The sequence below is a fragment of the Heteronotia binoei genome, chromosome 7, assembly GCF_032191835.1.
Source record: "Heteronotia binoei isolate CCM8104 ecotype False Entrance Well chromosome 7, APGP_CSIRO_Hbin_v1, whole genome shotgun sequence".
NCBI classification, from domain to species: Eukaryota; Metazoa; Chordata; class Lepidosauria; order Squamata; family Gekkonidae; genus Heteronotia; species Heteronotia binoei.
Genome location: NC_083229.1, coordinates 64,033,308 through 64,053,894, shown reverse-complemented (window position 1 = coordinate 64,053,894; position 20,587 = coordinate 64,033,308). Strand labels below are relative to the sequence as shown.

General features: G+C 47.7%; 1 protein-coding gene across 9 annotated transcripts in view; it reads right to left on the bottom strand.

Moving 5' to 3' along the window:
- LOC132575191 (chromodomain-helicase-DNA-binding protein 7-like) overlaps positions 1-20,587 on the bottom strand; it is a 313,791-nt gene that overhangs the window by 42,764 nt on the left and 250,440 nt on the right. For all 9 annotated transcript variants that reach the window (XM_060243733.1, XM_060243739.1, XM_060243741.1 and 6 more), the window contains one exon: positions 121-331. In XM_060243733.1, coding sequence (XP_060099716.1) covers positions 121-331 — 211 coding nt within the window. The remainder of the gene's footprint in view (positions 1-120; positions 332-20,587) is intronic.

Genomic DNA, 20,587 nt, shown 5'->3' with positions numbered 1-20,587 from the left:
GCCATTTTCCCCAGTTCGTAACATTTACTGCCTTTGTTTCATTTGCAATACAGGTTAAATACTGGATAGCATATTAAATAAATGTTATTTCCTAGAACCGGATTAGATTGTTGTTCTCACCGTCTTTGAATTAGATAGTCTTCCAGTATGTCCAAGCAGCGCACCATCTGGGAAAAGATAAGCACCCTGTGGCCACCAGCCTTCAGTTTTGGCAGCAACTTGTCAATCAGCACTAGCTTGCCAGCAGCCTGGATCATTGCCTGGAGCTGAAAATCTGGAGAGTCAGGATTGTGTGTTTCTTTAAACTCTTCCAAAATTTTCTCTTCAGCACCTGCAGAGATTGGACAGCAATATATGAATACTCTAAAAGATATTATTCATAAAACCAGGAACTTGCCACTAGTTTCCTACATAGCTTCTAAGTTTTTTTTTATAGGTGAAGAAATATTTACATAATTGCATCTGCTTACCTAAAAATAACATGGAAAAAAGATAAGCACAAATGAACAATACAACCAAAGCTTACAGCAAACAAGTTTCACAACAACACAGAGGTGCCAAGCCAAAAGTCATAACAAATTATGGGACAGAGTGTGATGGAATAATTAATTAGGAAATTAAGGACATAAAGACAACATCTAACAGCTAGGTGAAAGATATAATGGCAAAACCAATTTCTGTTCAAGAAGTGTCTGAAATATATCACTATTACCAGTCAAGACTGCAAGAGCAGTACTGTCTCACAGAAGCCACATTCTGATAAAATATATTAATTCAAATACTCTGATAAAATCTCTGTGAGGTAGACAGAGCCAAAATGAATATTGTTAGACCACAGTGACAGTGGGGACATCCCCATGAGAAAAGCCTACAGTCCCAACATAGAAAAACAAAGGTGAAAAAGCCAGAGATCACAGCTGCTCCAATTTTATATTCTAATACTGAATTTGGCTAAAATTCAGCAAGTGGAGCTATGAATGGGCAAGAAAGATCTTTTTACAAACCTGACAAACACCTCACATTTGCAGAAAAAATGTGAAATCTAAAAACACCAACCCAAATGATAAATGGAGCACCTGTAGCTTTAAGCAATGGATTCCCTCAGTAGCTATTGCTAGGCGACTACAGATTGCAGGGTTGGTTCTGTCAATAAAAGGCAGGGGAAGGGGGCAGGGCCCTTTCTAGACTTATTTTAGCCTTTGAGGGAGGACTCAATGGGGCCAGTCCTGGCTACAGTTACCAGCAGCAGGTTGGGAAATTCCTAGAGATTTTGTGATGTAGTCTGAGGAGAGCAGGGTTTAAGAGGAGAGAAGAGGCCTCATCTGGATATTATGCCATAGAGTCCACACTCCAGAGAAGTCATGAAGTGGAGAAAGAGGAGAGGATATCGGGGTTCCAAGAGGAGGGAAAAGAGGAAATAGTGCAGGGAAAAAGAGAAGTACAGGAGAAAGAGAAGTATCCCCCCATTCTTGAGAATTCCTACCGTGCAAGTGGGCCTGGCCCAGCAGATGGCACAACACAAATTTCCCATGTTAAAGCTGCACTAATTACAGAGGCTGTTTATTTGACTTTTTAGTCACCATACACCAAAGAGACTTACAGCAACTTACAACATTAAAACCAATAAGGTAAAAACAAATAAGAAATATATAACATTAACATTAAAATATTAAAATATGTTGCTATCATCATACCACTATTAAAACAGCCCAAACGTGTGGTTGCCCTCCAAAGGCCAACCAACAATTCAGCTTTGAATACCCTGTGGAAACTAAACGGGTCCAAAAGGGCACAGGTGTCAACTGGGAGTGCATTCCACAGGGTTGGGGCCACAACTGAGAAGGCCCTTCTCTTGGTGATAGTTAAGGCCATGAGGCACCACTTTATATTACATGTGAGAAACTACAAGAACTTGTGGATGGTCTTCACCTACTATTTCCTTTCCCCCTTCCCTATCAGCCCCTCAGCCCATTTTCCTGCTTCCTTCTCTCCTTTCCACCCCATAGCCACCTCTGTTTATATTCCCCTTGTCCTCATCCCCACTGTCTCTATCTAGGAAAATTATGCCCTTCCCCCAGTTGTGTGGTGCTGGGCAAGGCCCACTTGCATGGAAGGGAACCCTCAGGGATTTTTGGGGGGACACATCACTTTCCACTGTATCCCCTTTCCCATATTTTTTCCTTTTCCTTTCATCCTTGCAAACCCTATATCCTCTCCCCTTTCCCTGCCGCATTTTCTGCTTTTAAGCCACTCGCCCACCTACTATTTATTTAGCCCTGATCCAGATAATTATTTATTTACTTGATTTATACACATCACCTTTCTCAACAATGGGGACCAAAGCTCCTTGCATCATTCTCTTTTTCTTTTAACCTTCACAAGAACTCTAATGAGATAGGTTAGGCTAAAAGTATGCATCTCTGATTTGAACCCTAGTGTGAAACTCTAATTGCTACACCATACTGACTTTCATATAGTGGCTACTGTTGAACAGTTTCAAGCTGCCAGGCCTAGGTGAGTCATGCAAGTCAGGTAGTAGCAGGTAGTCTGGTGGCTGCTGCCAGGCCTGGCCAAATGCATCCTTCTTCAAGGCACCCTATCTCCTTTCCTGCCTTTAACTGACAAGAACTCAGCTAGAATGCTGTGGTTGCCTATTAATGGCCACTAAGGGCTTCAATTTCCTTAAAGCTATGGGTGCTTCTTTTATCATTTTGGGGTTCCCCCCCCCATTGTAATTTTTGTTTTTAGATTTCAGATTTTTCTACTTTTCAGGTTTGTTTAAGATCTGTCTTGGCTCTTCACGAGTCCAGTATCTGGATTTAAGTACCCTGAGATCTGAGATTCACAATATACAAGAGGTAATCCACAAGAAATATTGCTTCCTCTCCTGCTCCTCTCACTTCTCTCTCTCAGTCTCTGTTACTTTCTCTCTCTCTGTCTCCCAACCAATCACTATGTCTCTGGTTTTCTCCTTGTCTTTGAGTGCTCACTAGCCTCCCTCCCATCAGCAGCATGGTACCTCACAGGTACAGCAGGCCAAGCTGAGGATAATTCCCATGGTGGGGCCGGCTGCTCTTCTGGCAGCAGTTCTTCCTTCCCACTACATCTCTGCCAGCTCTCGAGCCCAAATCATTGTAGCTACATTGACTGTACTTGTGGTGTTGATTTTTTTGCAAGGATTTAAATCCCCAATAATAATAAACCATTCTGCAAATGGGGAAGGGGGCGGGGTCACCCAAGTTTGTAGAACTATCTGTTTTCTTTCTCTGTGATCCCAATCCATGGATTTAGATATCAACAGAGGGCCACTCTTCTCTATTAGAATATATAATATTAAGGTCACCAATCTATATCATTTTCTTGAAAAGGGAGACAACCTTAATGTATGACAATCACCTTAAAATATTAGCTGTTTTTAAAAAGTTCTGGAGCAGGTTGGACCAAGTGGCTCCTACAGTATTGGTGGCATAGTAGACTCCACTTGGCTCAGATACAGGCTGTAGGAACCAGCTGAGTCATCTTCATCCTGCTCAGGGCCCAAGTGGAGCAATCTCTGCCATGAAGCCAGCACCACAGAAAAACCCTTAGCTCAATAAATTAATTGATGGAGGATATTAACTGGGAGGGTTTTATCTATTAAGGAGCTACTGATTAAATTAAGAATTTTTAGCTAATCAATTAGAGGGAAGATTACAGGGTTGGGATTTTTAAATTAATTAACTATTAGATTAAATTATTAGTGAGCTAGCCAAATTTGATTGGTGAGCGAAGGGCAGGGTTGGAAGTTTAACATCTAATATAGGGTGGTGAGGGAGGTTATATCCACGTTGGCGAAGACGATGCCTGACCTGGGGATTCCAGTACTCCTGGGGAGGGGAAGGTATGATGGTGGGAGCAGACAGAATTATAAGGGAAGGAGGCCGAGACAAAATAGTGCCCGGCCCCCTTCCAGTCTGCGTCCCATCCCGACGGTGACAGGTAGTGGGGTCAAGTGGAATGGCCCGACTCCGTCATTGATGTTGTGTAATGCCAGGTTCATAAATAACAAGACCTCGACCCTTAGGGATTTCCTGCTTAAGTAGGATGTGGACCTGGCTTGAGTGACCGAGACCTGGGTGCGAGATGGGGAGACTATAGCTCTCTCCCAGATGACCCCTCCCAGGATACTCGGTCTTTCACCAATCATGGATTAGTGGGCGGGGGAGAGGGGTGGCGCTATTCATATGAGAGGATTACTCCTTCTGGTCTCTCCCAGCCTCAACAATCAATGGTATAGTGTCAAGTCTGCTATAATGTCTAAGCAATTCAACTGTAACTTTGGTTCAGGAAAAGGATCATGTTGTAAGCCGCCCTGAGACACTTCGGTGCGAAGGGCGGGGTATAAATCCCAATATAAATAAATAAATAAAATAAAACCATTCTGTATTCAGATGCTGCTAGCTAAGACTCTCCTTCCCCCCCTCCATCCTTTGTTATGTAGCAATGCTTGGAAACGAGAATATGGGAACAAGATTGTGGTGCCTTCTCAGAGATAGCCAGTGCTAGAGAGCGCCTCAAGGCCAGCCGGTGCTTGAGAACGATAAAATAATAACAATGTGTGAATGTGCCCTGCATAGAGTATCCCCACCCTCAGGAATTCCTTTGATGTATACCTTAAATGTTTGCTCTTTGTGCATGCTCGCCAGTCTCTCAATCTGATTCTACAGTCTTGCAACATGTTACAATAAACTAGAAACTTTTTATCAAGAAGGTCTCGTTATTGAAACATCAGACTTGACATATAGAATGTGCCAGTCTGGCGTGGGATGTGGGGGAGGGGTTGGCGATCTGGCTGGTGTACCGTCTGGCTAACGCACTGGCCAGCACCTTACTATCCCTGATGGAGGCCGTAACAGACTGGGCACTGGAATACACAAGGCTTGTGATCCTGGGTGATTTCAATGTCCATGCCGATGACACGACCTCCAGTCAGGCGATGGACCTAGTGTCCTCCATGGCAACACTGGGACTCTCCCAATTTGTTACAACAGCCACTCACCAGGCGGGGCACATGCTAGATTTGGTCTTTGCAGCCGGGGTTCTGGTGGACGGTATTACTGCTGAGGCGGTGCCATGGTCGGACCACTTTGCCCTCAAGGCTCGTGTCGATGCTCCATCCCAACCCTGTATGGGCAGAGAGCCTATTTTGGCTCGCCCATGGAATCTGATGGACCCTGAGCGGTTCCAAATGGCTCTGCGGGATCCCTGGCAATTCCCTTGACCTGGTTGAGTCTTGGCATGGCTGACTATCCAGGGCCATCAACGAGATCGCACCTCGATGCCCTCTATGCCTTCATGTTAAGCTGGCTCCGTGGTATACCCCGGAGCTGCGACAGCTGAAACAAGGGCTCAGATGAGTAAAGAGGCAATAGTGGCGTACTCGAGACGAAGCGACGAGAACATCTTATAGAGAGTTTATGAGGTCCTATGAGAGGGCAATCAAAGCCACTAAGAAGGATTACTTTGTGGCTAAGATTGCGTCTGCAAATTCATGCCCGGCACAATTGTTTAGGATAATTGGGAACCTTACAACACTGCCTCAAGGCAGACCAAATGCTAAGGAATTAGAGATTGGCTGCGAGGCTTTTGCGAATTTTTTTGCAGATAAAATCACGTCGCTCTGCCACGACCTCCCCGCCACATTGGATATAGTACAAGAGCTTGAGGCTCCGTGCCTGTCTTCTGGTGCAGTTCTGGATCACTTCGACACACACAGCTTGGGGGAAGTTGATGGAATCCTCTCTACTATACGCCCAACAACTTGCGACTTGGACCCATGTCCCTCTTGGCTAATTAAATCTTGCCAGAGGGAACTTAGATATACTATACGGGACATTGTAAATAGATCCCTCTCAGAGGGGCATTTTCCAACACCTCTTAAAGAGGGTGTGGTCCACCCTCTCTTGAAAAAGATTGCATCAGATCTGGCCGAATTGGCACATTATCGGCCGGTCTCAAATTTACCATTTGTGGGTAAAATCATTGCGAGGGCAGTAGCGTTACAGTTGCGGAGTTTTCTGGATGATGCTTCCATCTTAGATCCTCACCAGTCCGGCTTCCGCCCGGGTCATGGGACAGAGACGGTGCTGGTTGCCTTGGTGGATGATCTCCAGAGGCATCTGGATCAAGGTTGCGTGGCAGTACTGATGTTGGATCTATCGGCTGCGTTCGATACGGTCAACCATCGGTTACTGACCCGCCGCCTCGCCAACGCAGGGATTCGGGGGCTGGTCTTACAATGGCTTTCCTCCTTCCTTGATAGATGGGGACAAAGGGTGGCAATTGGGGGAGAGTTGTCCCAGAGGCATGCACTAGATTGTGGGGTGCCACAAGGGGCAGTGCTCTCTCCGATGTTATTTAACATCTACATGCACCCCATTGCCCAGATTGTCCAAAGATATGGGCTTGGGTGTCATCAATATGTGGATGACACCCAACTCTCTCTACTAATGGACAATCGGCCTGGCTGCGTCCCAAAAAATCTGGACCTAGTATTGCAAGCCATGGCAGGTTGGCTCAGGCTGAGTAGGTTGAAGCTGAATCCAATGAAGACAGAGGTCCTTTGCCTGGGTCATGGCAGTCTGGGAAGGAAAATCCCCCTTCCAGTTTTTGACAGTGTGCCATTGAAACCGGCGCACAAGGTCAAGAGCTCGGGGGTTCTACTGGAGCCTTCCTTGTCAATGGAGGCCCAGATAGCAGGTGCTGCCAAATCTGCTTTTTTCCATCTTAGGTGGGCGAGGCAGTTGGCCCCCTTCCTAGAGCGTCACAACTTGGCAACAGTGATACATGCAACGGTCACCTCGAGATTGGATTACTGTAATGCCCTCTACATGGGGCTTCCCTTGTGCTGAACCCGGAAGCTGCAGCTGGTGCAGAATGCGGCGGCCAGGCTGTTACTAGGGCTCCCGAAGTGGGAGCACATATAGCCGGGGCTGTGCGAGCTGCACAGGCTGCCAGTTGTATACTAGATTCATTACAAAGTGCTGGTCATTACCTTTAAAGCCCTATATGGCCAAGGACCTGCCTACCTTAGGGACCGTCTCTCCCCGTATGTGCCCCAGAGAGTACTGAGATCAGGTACACAAAATTGGTTGATAATCCCTGAGCTGAAGGAGGCCAAACTGAAGAGTACGCAAGAAAGGGCCTTTTTGATTGCAGCTCCACACTGGTGGAACCAACTACCGGATGAAGTGCGGGCCCTGTGGAGTCTTGATCAATTCCGTAGGGCCTGCAAGACTACCCTTTTCCAAATGGCCTTCGCTTAATGTGGATTTAGCCTACTATATCCGGCCATCATAAACTACTGAGGAGAACATCTACAATATAGCACTGTAAATGTTAGTTTTAATTGTAATTTTGATGGTTTTAATTATAATGATTTTTAATTAGTAAATTATATATATTGTACTGAGATAATGTTTTTATATTGTAATTCTTATATGTTGTGAGCCGCCCTGAGCCTGCTTCGGTGGGGAGGGCAGGATATAAATAAAATATATTATTATTACTATTGTTTATTGTCTTGGTTTTTATTGTATTGTTTTAAATTTAAATTGTAGGTTTTTATTGTCTTCCCTCTGAATTGGAGGCCATTTTGGGTGCTTTCCACCATCTTGTCAGGGAGGCAGGAAATAGAATAATTCTTCTTCCTCTTCCATGACCCTGGAGCACCCAGATCTCAGTTTCTTTCCTGCCTCTGAAGGGAGAGCAACTAGTTAGCTGAGCTCTTAACAAATAGGAAGCAGCTTAGTCTTTCTTCTCTATTTTCTTGCCTAATTCTTCACCTTTCAACCTTACTTTCCTTTAAAATCTATACTCTTCTCTTCTTTATCTCCCATCTTACTTCATACCTTCACAACAGCGAGGGAGTGATGTTACCGTGACCGCTTTAAAGCGGCTGATTTTTTTTTCTTCTCTCTGCGGAGCGCCGCAAGGGGCGGCAGATGGAAGGTTTCAGAGATGAGTTTTTGGACAGCGCGGCTTCCCTTGGGAGTGGATTCCGGGACTGGCATGACTTCCCAGCTTGCTGTGGTTCCTAGCAATGTTTCCCACTTTAGTGACTCTAGTCACTGCGGACTGAAACATCCAGGGGCAACAGCGGATGGCCTTGAAGTCCCTCCCCAGCAGAGGCTTGCTGTTGGTGGCAGCCATTTTGAAGAAGGATTTTTTTATGCGGTTTTCACCCGATAGGCACCATGAGCCTTATGCTTTGCCCCATGGGATGGTTGCCAATCTCTAGCCGGGAGCCACCATAGGAGGCCAGCCCCTGTCGGATCAAGCCTCCACAGTCGACCCAGCCCTGATGCAGAAGTGTGGTAACGTACTTCACCCCAAGGGGTCCTTCTCCCAAGAATTTATGTCTATGCTCCAGCAAATGATTAGGGCTGAGTTGTTTAATGCTTGTCAATCAGAGGCTATGGGCATGGGGTCAGTGGGATCCAGATCTCCTCCCCCCCCTCCCTCCTCCTCATATTGCCCAGAGCAAAATATGCCCAGAGAGCGCACTTGGCCAACTAAGGCAGCCAGAAAAGAGATTACTAACTCTAGATTAGTAGAGGAAGATTCAGAGGAGAATCATTCAGATGTGGAGTCACAATCCAAAGATCAAGAGAGTTTTATTTCAGATGAGGAGGTGGAGGATGTGTGTGTCCCGGCACAGTCAGTTCGTTGCTTTAAATCTGATGATTTTCAATATTTATTAACCAGGGTTATGGCAGCACTAGCGCTGCAGGATCCTTCCCCTGAGAAGGGGAATACCAGTACCGATACCAATCCCAGGAACAAAACTACTGGGGATAGGGAGTTTTTTCCAGGGTTACACACAACTACTAAGGTTTTTTCCATTTCCGCAATTCTTTGAGAGACAACTCAAAGCTGAATGGGGAAAACCTAATTCTAATCGTCAGTTTCCTGGTTTTGTAAAAAGTTATATGATCTGCCGGTTTTTCAAATGAGATGTTACAGGTTCCAGTAGTGGATGCGCCAGTGACGGCACTTCAGAACCCAGGCTTGGTGTCAGAAGACGGTCATGGTTCCAGCAGAGACAATTGGGACAAGAAAATCGATTTGGCTCTAAAAAGATCTCATGAGGTGGTAACCATGGCTATAAAGGCACGTACAGCATCCTCTATTGTATCCAGAGCAGCTATAGTCTGGGCTAGGAGGCTCACTCAACTGTTACCAGAAAACAATAAGAAGTTAATGGAGGGAACCACTAGGCTGCTTAAAGCAGCAGAATTCACGGCCGACGCTTCCTTAGACGCACTCACCTTTTGTTCCAGAGGTGCAGGGGCAGTAGCCAGAAGAGGCATCTGGCTGAGAGCATGGCCTGCAGACAACCATTCCAAACAAATCGTGATATCTTATCCTTCAAGGAGAAAAGCTTTTTGGTAGTGCCTTAGACAAGATTTTAGTGGAAACTAAAGACAAAAAGAAGGCCCTGCCAAAGAACATTTGGAGACCAGATAGAAGAGGTTTTTATTCTCAGCCCTTTCATTCCTCACACACCTTGGCCAGACCAAGACCATATTCAGATAACAAAAGATCATCTTGGAATCAACCAAGACCACCCTTCAGAAAAGGATTCAACAATCCTAGATTTGCCAAACAGAACTCAGAACGTAGGGACAAACAGGACCGGGAATCAAAGTTTAACAAGGCGTGACTGGACTTCAATTCCAGTAGGGGGAAGACTACAGTATTTTCAAGATGCCTGGGAGGCTTCCCAGACAGACTGCTGGACATTAGAGATTGTGTCTTGCGGTTAAGCAATAGAATTCAAAAACACCCCACTGGAATGTTTCCTGGTATCCCCGATCCAAAAGAATTTGGCAAAAAGATCAATAATGAACAAGGCCATTACAAATCTCCTAGAAATCAATGCCATAGAATATGTTCCAGCAGATCAGGTGGGTCAAGGTGTGTACTCAATATTCTTCACTGTCCCCAAGAAGAATGGGGATTGGAGAGCAATACTCGACCTAAAGTTTCTCAACAGATTCATTCATCTATGGCACTTTCGTATGGAGACTCTGAAGTCAATTACAGAGGCTCTACAACCAGGAGAGTTCCTCACATCACTGGACTTCACAGAAGCTTACCTTCACATCCCGATTCTGTTATCACATTGATGGTTCCTTCGATTCTGTGTGGGGCACAGACATTTCCAATTCAGAGCACTTCCCTTCAGCCTAGCCACAGTCCCCAGTGTCTTCACAAAAGTGATGGTGAACGTGGTGGCACATCTCAGGCAACAGGGGACTCATGTTCACCCATACCTAGACGACCTGTTGATCAGGTCGGTGTCTAATCGGAAAGCTCTGTCAGATGTCCAAATGACTATCCGGTATCTACAGGAACCAACACAACGGTTGGAGCACCTGGGGATGATCATAGACACGCGAAAGAATTCACTCTTTCTTCCGAACGACAAGATCCAGAGAACCAAATAGCTCGTCAATCTGGTCATTCGGAATACCCACACTCCATTATTGACCTTAGCCAAGTTGATAGGTCTACTTATTTCAAACATGGATGCAGTTCAATGGGGCAGACTACATACGAGACTTTTACAAAACGTACTCCGGCCCCATCAGTACCAGATCATGGAAAAACAGAATCCACAGATCAAGGTCACATTGGAGGTCAAGAAATGTCTGATGTGGTGGTCCAAGGAGTCCAATCTTCGACAAGGGAGAGTTTACTGCCTTACCAGAGAGGTACAACTGTTCACAGATGCCAGTCTGTCAGGATGGGGAGCAACACTCGACAACATTCCAACACAGGGTCGACGGTCACCGTCAGAGACTCAACTCCCGATCAATGTATTAGAGTTACGAGCAATCCGTCTAGCCCTATTATTCTTCAGCGATCTAGTACAGAAACAACATGTTCTAGTACGAACAGACAATGTGACTGCAAAGTGAACCATCAGTAGGGCTCGAGATCTTCAGCTCTGAACAGAGAAGCAAAGACATTATTTAGCTGGGCAGAACACCACCTTCTGTCTGTCAGGGTAGAACACATCAAGGGCATTACCAACATCCAAGCAGATTGGCTCAGCCAAACGACCATACAACCAGGAGAATGGAGATTGAAGATGTCGGTGTTTCAACAGACAGTCGAACAGTTTGGCCAACCAATCATGGACCTGTTTGCTTCTCACAACAATTTTCAAGTACCAAGATTTTATACCAGGTTCTTTCACCTGGCTGCAGCAGCAGTGGATGCTCTGACAGTGACTTGGCCTCAGGGATTACTGTACGCCTTCCCTCCGATTCCGGTGTTATCAAGATTTCTTCGTCAGGTGCAGGGTTATCCTAGTAGCTCAGTGGTGGCCACGATGCCCATGGTTCTCTTCTATCCAAAAACTATCGTCCACTCAACCTCTTTGATTGCAGACCTCTCCAGACATGTTGACACAGGGTCTAATTTGGCATCCACATCCAGAATGGCTTCAATTGACTGTGTGGAAATTGAACAGTCTACATTCCTGAAGCTAGGTTACTCTTCAGAGATTACTAACACATTATTGGCCTCCAGAAAAGAGTCCACTAACAGAATTTACAATACTATGTGGAAGGCTTTTCATAGGTGGTGCCACAGAAAAGCAAGGGATCCATTAAACCCATCAATTCAATACATCTTGGAATTCTTACAAGATGGACTACAATCTGGTCTGAAACCAGCCACTTTACGTAGACAAGTAGCAGCATTATCTTCCGTATTGGGGCGGATACAGGGAAAAGATATCTTCAGGCACACACACGTACAGAGATTCTTAAGGGGGGCCACACTCAAGTGCCCTCCACAGACTCACAGATTTCCAACGTGGCACTTACATACTGTTTTGTCCTCACTCACAAAATCACTCTTTGAGCATATACAGGACATTTCTCTAAGATGGCTACGTTTGAAGACCATTTTCCTGATAGCGATCACATCAGCGAGAAGGGTTTCGAAGATTATTGCATTGTCTGTAAAGAGAGAACTCTGTATTTTTCACAAAGAAAAGTGGTCCTTTGTACAGCTCCTACCTTTCAACCCAAGGTTGTATCTAAGTTTCATAAATCCCAGGAACTGCATTTGCCATCATTTTGTCCAGATCCTAAATATCCCAGGGAGCGAATGTGGCACAACTTAGACGTTAGACGTTGTCTGAAGACATATTTAATCAGGACAGAACCAATTTGGAAGACGGATGCCATGTTTATCAATGTTACACAACCAAGATTGGGCCAGAAGATGTCAACCTCAGCTATGCTATTAAGCAATGCATCATGGAAGCATATAGAGCAATGAAATTAGAAGTACCCAGAGGGATTACAGCACATTCAGCCAGAAGTGCGGCAACCAATGCAGCCTTTAACCAATATGCTTCAGTGGACGAAGTGTGCAGAGCTGCAACATGGTCTTCTATTTCAACATTTGTTTGACACTACAAATTAAACACTTACAGTTCAACAGAAGCAGCATTTGGCAGAAAAGTGTTACAACATGTGTTTCTAGAAGAGAGCGATGCCCCACCCAGTCATTAATCCACTGCTATAGGAGAACCCAAGATGGCCTCCGACTCAGAGGGAGAACGACCATAGGTACTTACTGTGAGGGGTCATTCTCCTCTGAGTACAGGAGGACATCTTGCCCACCACATTGCATCGCTCATACTAGGGTCTGTACTGCCATATCTATATCTATTTCATTTTTTCTTGCTGCTTTACAGTTCTGTCTGTCATGCTTGTTGCATCTTAACTTGTTGTTATTACTGTTTAATTCTTCTGAGTAAGGTTGATAGTCTAGAAACTGCTTCTTGGAGTATTCCAACTTAGGAGATCTGGGTGCTCCAGGGTCATGGAATTATTCTATTTCTATTTCCTGCCTCCCTGACAAGATGGTGGAAAGCATCCAAGAAGTCCTCCTGTACTCAGAGGAGAATGACCCACCACGGTAAGTACCAATGGTCATTCTATTTATGTCGTAATCTACCCTGAGTCCATTATGGGAAAGGGCGGAATATAAGCCTACTAAACAAACAAATTCTTACTCCTGGCCATCCAGGACAGAGGTCTGCTGGGAATGTTCTCAGCAAGTGAAAGGGAGTTAGGTCAGCATTGGCCTTTTCATTCTTATCTGTGATTGCCAGGACAAGAATGTTTTCTGTGGTTGCCCTGTTCCTATGGAATGGGCTGCCAGCTGAAGAAAGTCTGGGAGTGTGATGTCAGTGTGGAGATGGAATTCTGATACCACGTTAAGTAAGAAATTGACATCTAGTGCAAACAACACCCCTTCCTTGTGGCAGTGTAGTATTGGGAGGGGGAGGTTCATGTCTGAGTAGTAAGAGTTTACCCACATGTCTGGTCAACATGATAGCGACCAGGAAGGCTGTCTTCCATGTTAGAAGCTAACAGTCACATGGTAACTAATTACTTTGACAATATTGACAATAAGCATAAGCAGAGAAGATGAATATAATTTCTTTATCCTTAATGCTACCTTAATTGCTTCCAGCAGGGAAAAAAGGAAAACAAAAACAAAACCTAGTAGGCAATGCTTTATCTATTTCAATATAAACAGATTCTAAACCTAGAAAAAAACAGATCTTTAAGATTTTCTAATACCTGTGTTGTCTACCTTGTTATAAATTGACACAAAATTAATTGTCCAGATTAAATGTTTAAGATTCATTAAATTTTATGGAGACTACATCTCCTACTTTCATATTACTCTAAGAAGCACAAGTTTAAAAAACAATGACAGCCTCATTTCTCATACTTATTTATTTTTACCTAGGGAAGAAACCATACAATATCTATGAGCCACTCTCTATTAAACTGCTTTATTTAACTTTATAAAAAAAAGTAGGATCCCTAAATGAAAAAGACCCCCTCTCTCCCACTTATTTATTTTTGCCTATGGAAAAAATCATACAACCTCTATAACCCACTCTCTGTTAAATTGCTCTATTTAGCTTTAAAAATGTACAATCCATAGATAAAAATAACAAACAGAAGAGAAACATCCAGACTCTAAAAGTCTCGCTTGCCATTTCAAAGCTGCATGCCAGTTTCCTTTTATTAATTCCATGTTGACCAATAACGTAAAAGAGCAACAGTTTATAATCCCTTCTTTTTGAAAGCTTTTCAAGTCTTGCTCTTCTTGATGCAGTCCGCCTTTTCTCCCTTTAGCACATAGATCCATTTTACTAAAAGTGATGAGGTCTCCACACCGTCACTTCCTCCTATAAAAACTTTAATCAGGCTTGATTTCTACCTCCATTTTGTAACTGCATACAATGCCTCCATTTTGATTTATTTTGATTCCTTTCCCAACGGATCTTTATCCACTTCTCTAGACTCTGTAGACATCATTGGGATCTCTTCACCACTCCGCTCATGTAAATTTTCAGTTTTGCTGTATTTCAAAATAAAAGTTGTCACCCTGTCTTGTATCAACTAGTCAGCAGACAAATTTCCTGCTTTAAGGAGGACCATAACATCTTTTTTATCTTCAAGATTTATTGACATCTTTTCCACAGTATAATTCAGTCTTATAGACTTTTGCAGGAAAAAAGATAATGATTATTTGAAGATCTGTGGTTTTGATGATTAAGATATTAGGATACAGAAAAAGTTCTTTCTTCTTTCTTCTTCATATACAGCAAGGTAAAACTTTGTAATCAAGCTTAATTTTGTTGTAGAGAAAACTGGTTCCTCTTTGTTTATTTGTACTACATTTCAAAACCATGTTGCCTGCAGTTATCTACACCAGGGGTCCCCAACCCCCGGACTGTGGACCGGTACTGGTCTGTGGCCTGTTAGCAACCGGACAGTGAGTTGTATAAATATTTCATTATATATTACAATGTAGTAGTAAGAATAATAATAATAATACGACACTGGATTTATACCCTGCCCTCCACTCTGAATCTCAGAGCAGCTCACACTGCCCTTTATCTTCTTCCTCCACAACAGACACCGTGAGTTAGGTGGGGCTGAGAGAGCTCTCCCAGAAGCTGCCTTTTCAAGGACAACTCTGTGAGAGCTACAGCTGACCCAAGGCCATTCCAGCAGTTGCAAGTGAAGGAGTGAGGAATCAAACCCAGTTCTCCCACATCAGAGTTTGCGCACTTAACCACCACACTAAAATAAAGTGCACAATTGTATCATCCCAAAACCATTCCCCTCCCCTTGGTCCGTGGAAAAAATGCCTTCCACAAAACCGGTCCCTGGTGTCAAAAAGGTTGGGGATCACTGATCTAGACTACTTCATTTCTCAGGACAGTATGAAAAACTTGTACAGTTTGGTAGACAGGAGTTCTAATACATTTAAACTTGACTCTTGTTGAGACCAATAGAGGGGATAAAGGATTGATAGGGGATATGTATAATGTTCTGCAGCACTACCAAGTAGCCCGTTTCTGTATAGTGATACTTAGGTTATGATAGTTAGAAAAAGACAGGTTGCTTACCTGTAACTGTAGATCTTCGAGTGGTCATCTGTGCAGTCACACTTGTGGGATACTGCGCCTGCGCGGGTCCCCGATCGGTATCTGTAAGAAGCCCGGGAATTTTCCGCGGTCGGCGCCACTGGGCATGCGCAGGCGTCCCATTGCGCACGCCCAACGGCGCCACCGCGGTAATCCCGCCAGTTCCTTCATGACCGCTGAAAAAAGCCCCCCATAAGAGGGAGACCGTCAGCAGTGGGGAAGGAGGGCGGGTAGTGTGACTGCACAGATGACCACTCGAAGATCTACAGTTACAGGTAAGCAACCTGTCTATCTTCTTCGTGGTCTCTGTGCATCACACTTGTGGGAGATTAGCAAGCAAGGCATACCTGGAGGTGGGAAGACGGTCAACCGGAGACGACAGATTGCAGCACCGCAGTCCCCAACCGAGTCCTCTGCTGAGCATGCACGTCCAGCGCGTAGTGCTTCATGAAGGCATGCGGGGAGGACCAGGTGGCAGCTTTGCAGACGTCCGCCAAGGAGACGCCTTTCAGGAACGCCACCGATGTCGCCATTGCTCTGGTGGAGTGTCCGCGAACAGGTCCTGGCAGCGGCCTCTTTGCTAGGAGGTAACAGGTCTTGATGGTCTCCGTCAGCCACTTCGAGAATCGCTGTGAAGAGATCCTAGACCCTAGCCTGGGCGAAGTATATGAGACGAACAGCTGTTGGTCCCTGCGAAAGGCTTTAGAGCGCTTTAGGTAAAAGAGTAAGGCACGCCTGACGTCTAGGGAGTGCAGCCTCCGCTCCTTGTCCGAGGAGGGGTTAGGGAAGAAGGTGGGTAGGCAAACCTCAAGATTGAGGTGGAATTGGGAGGGTACCTTGGGGAGGAAGTTGATATCTGGGGCCAGGGAGACACCAGATTCTATAAAAGCTAGGTAGGGGTAGTCACAGCGCATCGCCGTGAGTTCCCCCACGCGACGAGCAGAGGTGATGGCCACGAGGAAGGCAGTCTTCCAGGACAGGAGCTGCAGAGAGCACGTGGCCATAGGTTCAAAGGGACGCCTGGTTAGCATGTCTAGGACCAGAGTCAAGTCCCACAGCTGAGTGGGAGGTCTAGATGGTGGATGTAGTCTAAATAGTCCCCTCATAAACTTTTTGGACTGAGGGTGGGCGAAAACTGAGTATCCGCCCACAGGGTCGTGAAAGGCAGATATTGCTGCCAAGTAGACCCTGATGGACGAGAAGACTAGGCCTGCGTCGACTAGAGACAATAGGAAGTCGAAGATTGCCGGCAGGCCTGCCCTCTGTGGTGTGCCTGGCCGGTCGGCCAGAAAGTTGGAGAATTTCTTCCACTTTCTATCGTAGGAAGCCCTGGTAGAGGGTTTTCTGCTATTTAGTAGGACTTCCTGGACCCTGCTGGAGAAGTCTAGGGGTCTATGAGCCACGCTGTCAGTTTCAGGTGTGGCACATTGTGGTGCAGCACTAGCCCCCCTTGAGATGACAGGAGGTCTGGGTCCGCTGGGAAGTGGTAGAAGTTCCTCCCTGCCATGCGTAGTAGGGAGGAGAACCAGTTCTGACGTGGCCACCAGGGGGCCACTAGGATGCAGCGTGGCCTGTCCCTGGCTATCTTGTTGAGTACCCTCGTCAAAAGGGGGAGGGGCGGAAAGAGATAGAGGAAGCGGCCCTCCCAGGAGATGAGAAGGCCGTCCCCGAGGGATGCCGGGTCGGCACCCCCTCTGGAGCAGAACCTGGGACACTTCTTGTTGTGTGCTGTGGCGAAGGCGTCCAGCTGAGGGTAACCCCACAGCTGGAAGACTGGCTGCAGGAAGCGCCACTGGAGTTCCCACTCGTGCGGTGAGGCCCCCCCTCTGCTCAGGGAGTCCGCCTGTATGTTGAGGACCCCTGGGAGGTGCGCGGCCTTGACGAAGATGTCGTGCTGGATGCATTCCGCCCATAAGTCCATTGCCAGTGCGCAAAGGCGACGGGACACTGTTCCACCCTGTCTGTTGATGTATGCCAGGGCGGTGGTGTTGTCTGTGAGCAGAGCCACCGTCTTCCCTGTCAGCTTCGGGCGGAATGAACGCAGAGCAAAGTGGATTGCTAACAGTTCCAGGTAGTTTATGTGTTGCAGGGCCAGCTTGGGTGGCCACTGGCCCCCACGCACAGTCCTTCCATGTGAGCGCCCCATCCCCACTGGGAAGCGTCCGTGGTGATGGTCACTGTGGGGGCCGGAAGGTGGAAGGGCGCTCCTTGGCAGATGTTGTCCTTTGACCCCCACCAGTGAAGCGAGTGGAGCGCCATGGGGGGAATAGTGAACCTCTTTCGAGGTGAGTCCCTGGTTGGGCGGAACTGACGTAGGAACCATAGCTGCATGTTCCTCATCTTCAGTTTCGCGAAGAGAAGCACGCTTGTCGTCGCCGCCATCAGGCCCAGCATCCGCTGGATCTGTTTGACTGTGCCCCATCCCTGCCTCTGGAGCAATTGTACAGAGCTGGTAATGTCTTTTGCCCTTTGGGCGGGTAAGAACGCTCGGTGCAGGTTTGTATCCAGCACTGCTCCTATAAACTGCACTGACCTTGATGGGGTGAGTTTCGATTTTTCTAGGTTGACCTGTAGGCCCAGGGCATCCAGGAGGCGTAGCGTGGACGTGATGTGAGCAGATAGGCTTTCCCTTGAACTGGCTACCAGGAGCCAGTCGTCTATGTATGGGAAGACCATCACCCCTTGTAGCCTGAGGTGGGCAGCCACTACGCTCATCATTTTTGTAAACACCCTGGGTGCTGTGGAAAGTCCGAATGGTAGGGCCGTGAACTGGAAGTGCTGCGGGCCTACCGCAAACCTTAGAAACCGTCTGAACTCTGGGTGGATGCTGATGTGGAAATAGGCATCCTTGAGATCTAGGGTGGCCATCCAATCGCCTTGGTTGATGAGGGGCAGGATGGATTGCAGTGTGGACATCCGGAACTTGCGGTATAGGATGAACTTGTTCAGATTCCGAAGGTCCATGATGGGTCTCAGTCCCCCGTCCCTCTTGGGAACCAGGAAGTAACGGGAGTAGAAACCCCCGGGACTGTCCTCTGGAGGTACTTCCTCTATGGCTTGTTTCTGAAGGAGGGTGGCCACCTCTGCCAGCAGCGGTGGGGAGGGGGGGGTGGTAACCACCACGGACTGGTTTGGAATCTGAGCAAAGTCTAATTTGTAGCCCTCTTTGATGATGGAGAGAGCCCACCTGTCTGAGGAGACCTGCTCCCAGGCAGGGAGGAAGGGGCGGAGGCGGATGGTGCAACGGGCAGGGGCGACGATGCGTGGGACAGAAAAGTCAAAGTCCCTGCTTGGAGGGGCGGGCACCCTTAGGTTTGCCTGAATGCTGGGTGGTGTAGCGCCCCCTGTTAGTGTTATTGCCCGAATAGGCCTGCTTGTCGGGCTGCGAAGGGCGTGGGCGCCACTGTTGGTCTGTGGACGACTTGTGGGAGGGTTTCCTAGTCCAGGATCTACTCCACTGTCTAGCCCTGGGCTGTCTGGAGGGTGCCTGCACTCCCAGGCTCTTGGAGATCTTAAGGTTCTTATCTAGTTCCTGCAGGGCGTTATCTGTAGTGGAACTAAAGAGCCCGTCCCCCTCAAACGGCAGGTCCTCGATAAGTGCCCTGGTGTCCTGCTGCAGGGCGGTGGACCTCAGCCAGGAGTGCCTGCGGATGGCGATAGCGGACATGATGTGTGAGGCAGAGACGTCCACTAGGTGCTTTGCAGTTGTCAATTGCTGCTTGGCCACCTTCAGGCCCTCCTGCTGCAGTTTCTTGGCAGCCGCTTTTTTGTCCTCAGGCAGGGCGGATAGGAGCGGGGACAACTGTTCCCACATGGCGTATTGATATCTCGCCATGCAGGCTGTGTAGTTGGAGGCCTTGGCACCCAAGGATGCTGCAGAATAGATCTTCCTGCCCATGGAGTCTAGTTTCTTCCCCTCCTTGTCAGGGGGGGCAGAATGCACCTTGCGCGACCTCGAGGAAGACGAGACGATGGCTGAGTTGGGTGTTGGATGAGTGAATAAAAACTCAGCCCCCGCCTCCTGGATCTTGTATATGTGATCCAACTTCCTCGAGGACACCGGTGCCGATGATGGCTTTTTCCATGGGTCCTTGAGTGCCTGCAACATGACCCTGGTCATCGGTAGGGCTATGGCTGTGGAGGCGTCGCGTTGGACGATATCGAAGACGCTATCGTCCACCACTGGCTTGGGTTGCGAGATGGGTAAAGCGATGGTCGATGCCATCCTCTTGATCATCTCCGCATAGGAGCTCAGGTCCTCGGAGGGTGAAACCGGGAGGTCCTCCGCAGTATTTGGGTCGGGCGAGGGTTCCCAGGTCCTCCCCTCGTCGCTCTCCGAACCCGATGGCTCGGACTCTTCACAGTCCGAGTGTGTCGACAGAGGTGGTGTTGGCTCCCTCTGCTGGATCGGCGTCAGCGGTCGGGTCGGGGGGTCTGTCGCGGCGGCGCGTTCCTCCGGCGGGATCGAGCGTGATGCCGATGGTTGCCTGGGTCGGTGTGATGTCCTAGAGAAGGAGGACGTATCGGACCGACGCTCCCATTCCTGGTGTTCCGGTGGCTGGTACCAGTGGTAAGGCGGGCAGCAGGGATACGAAGGCTGCCATCTGTGCTGTTCCCAGGGGGGCATAGATGGGAAGCGGCGCGGGTCGGCCGATGGGTCCCTTCGTCTCACGCGCTCGACCGATGGGTCGGTTCGCCTCACGCGCTCGACCGACGGGTCCCCTTGTCTCGGTCGCTTGGGCGCTGCAGGCGTCGCCTCGTCAGCCGATGGTAGGGGCTCGACGTCCGATGCCGAGTCGATGCTCCTCCGACGAGAGGCCACCGAAGGGGATCGACGGGTTAGGTCGATCTCCGCTTCTGGTGCTGGAATGTGCTGCCCCTTAGCGCTCGGGTCGAGGATCGGCGAGGTGTGCTGCCGATGAGCGCTAGCCCTCGGAGTTGAGGGACTGCGCGGCCGATGGACGCTAGCCCGCTGAGTTGTAGGGCTGTGCGACGTATGCGCGCCGACCGCTGGAGTCGAGGGGCTGCGGAGCGGAGAGGGAGGAACCCTTCTGCGCGGCTCAG